Source organism: Physeter macrocephalus, chromosome 20, assembly GCF_002837175.3.
Source record: "Physeter macrocephalus isolate SW-GA chromosome 20, ASM283717v5, whole genome shotgun sequence".
NCBI classification, from domain to species: Eukaryota; Metazoa; Chordata; class Mammalia; order Artiodactyla; family Physeteridae; genus Physeter; species Physeter macrocephalus.
This window is the reverse complement of record NC_041233.1, coordinates 54,490,906-54,496,157: the sequence shown is the minus strand read 5'-3', so window position 1 is coordinate 54,496,157 and position 5,252 is coordinate 54,490,906. Positions and strand designations below refer to the sequence as shown.

The window sequence follows — 5,252 nt, the reverse complement described above, 5'->3', positions numbered from 1 at the left end:
AGAGACAATAGCTACACCAGCTCCATTAATGTTTAAAGTCAATGGAGCATAAAACTGCTTTTCTCTACTTACAGGCAGGCATCATTTTACAGAGAGGAGAAAAAAAAATTACCATTTAGTTAACTCTGCTGAAATCCATAAGCCCTCCCCTAATTTTCATTCCCCTTGAAATTCTCCAGTAAGTACCATCAGAATGAAAATGAAAATCACTCTCTCTGGGGGGAATGGCTTCCACTCCTCATCAGTAAAGCGTGTGAAGAGCCCTCCACAGAGATGCAGGAGGAAGGCTGCTTGTTGGGAAAGGATCTGTCAGCAAAACCTGCAGAACTAGTTGTAGGAGGTCACACCTTGGGATTTGGGAGCCTTTGGGCTGACTTCAAGAAGGCCTTAATCAATCCCAGGTCAGGGTGGTCCCGAGGCAGAATTCGGGGACCAGGCAGGTTCAAGGAAATAATGCCTTGGGGGTATGTTTTACTTAGTGGGCTGTAAGGGGGAAACTTTATCATGAATTTATTAGCTGATTCCCTCAGGGAATCGATGGAATTAAGCCAGACCTCTGTTAGTAAACCATTGGACCTAATCCCACGTTACATTTGTGTAATGCCTGACAAAGCCTTCTCCCATTATCTCATTTGATCCTGAAAGCAATCCTCAGAGGGAGGCAGGGCTGGGATTATTTTTTCCATTTTACATGTGTTTTCACTTGTAAACTGATTTGCCAGGAGCCACACACCCAGACGGCAGGAATGAGACGTGAATCTCTTTAGGTCTTGGTACAACCTGTTCAAGGTTTTTCTTGACTTCGCACACAGACTGATCATAATATTCCCAGCCCCACCCAGTCCTTACAACCTTCGGCTTAACCAGCAGCTGGGAGCTAGCTGCTCAGGGCAGAGCTTGTGTTTACAGTGCCCAAACACCTCTGTCCTGAAGAAGAACTACGGCCCTGCCTGACAAGCTCTGTGGTGGGAAAAAAATTGTATCATCACGCTGCACCAGTGACCAAAATGAATCCAGATGGATTTGAAAAAAATCAAGGCACTAGAAAAATATCAGGAAAATAGAACGTAATATTTAATAACTTTCTGGAGGCAAGAAGACTAAATTTAGCATTGTGTTAGAAGTTTCAAAGGAAGGTACTTTATGTAGATTTGACTATATTAAAGTTTAAGTTTTAGTGAAAAAAAAAAAAAACTCCACAGGGCCAACAAAAACCGAAGAAATATTCACAGCAAAATATGAAAGAAAAGAGTTAACTTCTGGCATGTAGAGGAGTCATGCAAATACAAAAGAAAAAATCAGTAGGAAAAACTTATTAGAGAACTATTCACAAAGAAAGGAAGTATAATTGGTTAACAAACATTTAGAAAACTACCCTACTTAACTAAAGGCAAAGAAATAAATACTGAAATGAGATCCATTTCACCTACAAAATCAGAAAAATATAATACTCAAGTATTAATACTAGTGAAGGCGCAACGAATAATGTATGCTTACACATGAATGATGAGAGAGTAAATTTACCCAACTGTTGGAAAGCAATTTGGTACATTTATCAGAAACCTTAAAATATCCATATCCTTTGACCTGAATTTCCATTCCTGGGAATACGTTCTTAGGAAAGAATCAACACGGAAAAAGTTTTACGCACAAAAATGTTAGTCACGCACTTATTTACAACGGTGAAATTAGGTAAACCGCAAACGTTAAAGGAATTATTTAGTAAGTTATGGTACAGCCACTTAATGGAAACTTGCGTAATCATTACATGTTCTCAAACCGCATGCGATAACACGAACACCGTTTACGGATAATGCTAGTGGAAAAGTGTATAACGTTGTATACGAGTGGCTGTTTGTATAACACTTTTACAGAAAAAGGCTGGAAAAGAAGACCTTTTAATATGTGAACCATGTTTGAATCCTATAATTGGAGAGTTTTTTTTCATCGCCCTATATTTCTATTTAAATCTTTTTTTTGGGCCGCGCGGCTTTTTTTTTTTTTTAATGAACAAAGTCAGCTCTTCTTTAGCCAGGCGGTGGCGCGTCTTTCTCTCGCGCTGGGCCTTAGCGCTTGAGGACTAGGCGGAGGGAGCAGGCTCCGAGACTCCACCTCAGGGCGATTCCGCCCTCCATTGCGAACTCCCCCTCCCCGCCTCCCATTTCCCCAGCCCCACCCCTCCCAAGCCAGCTGGTCGCAGGGCCCGCCCCTCCCCCACCACTCCCGGGCCCGGGTGACTGCGAGTGCGCGGGAGGGGGAGCAGGGCCGCCCAAGTCTTGCTGACACGTGGGGAGGGAGGAAGCGTCGGAGGACGAGTGGTTGGGTGTGTGGGTGGGTGTGTCCGTGAGTGGGAGAATCCAATCGTGGCCACCTCAGAGTCTCCATATTCCTGTGCTGCTAATCCGGCCGGGGAAGTACGAAGCTCTCCCCATGCCCCGGATTCCCTCCTACGCAGACACCCAGCGCAGACACAAGAAGGCTCCGGCCGCGGCCCTGCGCTGCCCGTGACGGCCCGCGCTACGCCACCTCCTCGCTTGTCCCCCCCCGCCCCGGCGCGGTGGTAGGGCCCGGCGGCAACGTCACCCATTGTTTACAAATCAACCCGAGCCGGTAGGATTCCGGCTCCCGCGGCTGCTGGCGCGCGGCGAGGGTCCCTGGCGGGCTCCGGCTTCCGCGTCCGCCCCGGCTCCGGCTTCGGCCTCAGCACCGCGCCCGGCTCCGCCGCGGCCCACCAAGCCCCGGGGGCAGCCGAGCCGCCGGCGACTCCCGCAGAGCTCCGGGTGCCCGCGCGGGGGGCCATGCCATGCCGGAGGGAGGAGGAAGAGGAAGCCGGCGAGGAAGAGGAGGAGGAGGAGGAGGAGGAGGACAGCTTCCTCCTGCTGGAACAGTCGGTGACTCTGGGCGGCTCGGGCGAGGTGGACCGGCTGGTGGCCCAGATCGGCGAGACGCTGCAGCTGGACGCGGCGCAGGACCGCCCTGCCTCCCCGTGCGCGCCCCCGGGGCCGCCACTGCAGCCCCCGCGACCCCCGGCGGTGGTGCGGGCGGACAAGGCCCGAGCCCCGGCTCTGCCGTTGCTTCTGCCGCCCGCCTCGGCCGAGACTGGGGGTCCGGCGCCCCCGGGGGCCCTGCGCTGCGCCCTCGGGGACCGCGGCCGGGTGCGGGGCCGGGCTGCGCCCTACTCTGTGGCCGAGCTCGCCGCAAGCCCCAGCGCGCTGCCCGGGCCGTGCCGGCGAGGATGGCTGCGGGGCGCTGTAGCCTCCCGCCGCCTGCAACAGCGACGATGGCCCCCAGCCGGGGCGCGCGCCAACGACGACGACCCGCACAGGCTCCTGCAGCAGCTGGTGCTCTCGGGGAACCTCATCAAGGAGGCCGTGCGGAGGCTCCAGCGAGCCGTCGCCGCGGTGGCAGCCACGGGCCCCGCGGCACCCCCCGGACCCGGGGGCAGCCGCAGCCGACAGGACCCTGTCGCCCTTCAGCCCTCCAGCGCCTTGCACTGACCCAGGGCCCCTTGAGGAGGAAGAAGCCGCTGCGGGGACCCAACGGCGTCCTGTGCCTTCCCCAACCTTGAGCTGAAGCCGCCGTTGCCGTCCTGGGAGCGACCGCCTAGGCTGCAAGGAGGCGCGTGGGGAGAGACCTCAAGCCGATAAGTTACCCGCCCAGGCGAGGCTGTCGGCGAAAACTTGAGCGTGGAGAAATGCACGGGCCAGGGCGCGTCCGTGTCGCGTGAGAATTTCCCCGGCCACCTCGGGGACAGGAACCTGGGATAAAACTGGGAGAACTATGGCAGCTATTTGCATCAACTTGTACCTGACTTAACCCTTGGGGGTGTCGTGTGCTTGGATTGTTTAAAGATACGGCTCCAAGGGGCGAGAATCGCGAGGGCTTTGTAACAATACTTGAAAACTGATGACACGAATACATTTTATTTTCCGGTGGAGGAACTTAGTGAAAATGGTGCTACAATTGCTGTGCAAAGAAATTCCGGAGGGAAGAAGGATGTAAAAGCTTGGTGGTGGGTGGGTTGGCATCGCCCGTCCCCTTTCTCCCACCTCATCGGTGACTGGTCGAGGTGGGAGATGTGAACTCCAGTTGTCGGGAGTAGGGAGGTGGAGAATTTTGAAGGTGGGTCGAGGTGGATGTGGACTTTTAAATGACTTGACCTTGCCACCTGTGTTTCAAGGTCACGGTGTGCTTGGACGGAAGGTTGTGGGCTTCCTGGGAGAGCTAACTGACCCCTGTGTCTTTTCTTTCTCTTGCTCCAAGAAGAGCCCTGTCTGTGCTTCGCCACCTCCTAGCGTCTCCAGAGGACACACAGGTGGAGAGGGCTGTGCGAGGAGAGTTATTTGTTTTTCTCTGTGCTCTCCTGTCCAGAACTCCTCCTCCTCCTCCTCCCGTGAGGCCACTCTTGGCCGTGCCATGAGCTTTCTCAGAAACAGGCATAAACAGTGTCTTATGTCTGTCTCTCTCCTGTCCTCCCGGCTGGCCTTTCTTATTCCACCCTTTCTGATGTCTTCACTGCATGGATGAGACCCCGGCTGTTTTTCTGCTCTGTTCTGGCCCTCTGTGGAGCCATAGGCCTGAGCTTTCGTGGGTCTTCACCCCTCAGTTTCCTTCTGCCACCAGCTCTTTGTGAGTGACCGAAACCGTTTTTTAAATGGGACTCTCCAAGAGGAGAAACCGCAGGCTTTACCCGAATGAAACTTGACGGCGCTTTAAGTAAGGTGCCACCCCCAAACTTTAAAGGAGCTAAACTAATTTTTTAAAAAGATTCAATGGCTTGTTCATCCTCCAGATGTAGCTGTTGACGTACACTTCGCACCGGAGTGTCTGAAATTGTGGTGGTCCTGATTTATAGGATTTCTTAATTAAAGTGTCTGCTGAATAAATGTGGTTTTTGTTTTGGAGCATGCTTTGGCTTTTTGGTGGAAGGTGGGGGAAAGAAAAGCACAGAGGGGACACCTTTCATAATGAAGTCGTGATGGAGAGGGGACTTGGGGGTCGAGGTGTGAGCTGGAGACCGGTGGAGCTGCAGTCGATGAGTGCTTCTGGATCGATGTTCCACAAGATCAGAAAATTCAGTCCAGGTTTTTAAAAACATGCTAGGTGGGCTTTCACGCCCCTTGTGGAATAAGAACATAGTCCAGAAACTTTCTAGGCTGGAGGGCAGAGGCCAAGTGATTTGCTGTATCTGGAGGAGGGTGGAGGGAGGTGAATTTTCTGATTTTTTTGTGTTTGAAGAATGGGGAGGGTAT

At 53.0% G+C, this 5,252-nt stretch overlaps 1 protein-coding gene across 1 annotated transcript; it reads left to right on the top strand.

Annotated features, from left to right (window-relative positions):
• Positions 1–1,866: 1,866 nt before the first annotated feature.
• FRAT2 (FRAT regulator of WNT signaling pathway 2) lies at positions 1,867–4,904 on the top strand. Its single transcript, XM_028481582.2, has one exon. The coding sequence runs from the start codon at positions 2,799–2,801 to the stop codon at positions 3,495–3,497; it is 699 nt and encodes a 232-aa protein (XP_028337383.1). The 5' UTR covers positions 1,867–2,798; the 3' UTR covers positions 3,498–4,904.
• Positions 4,905–5,252: the final 348 nt, after the last annotated feature.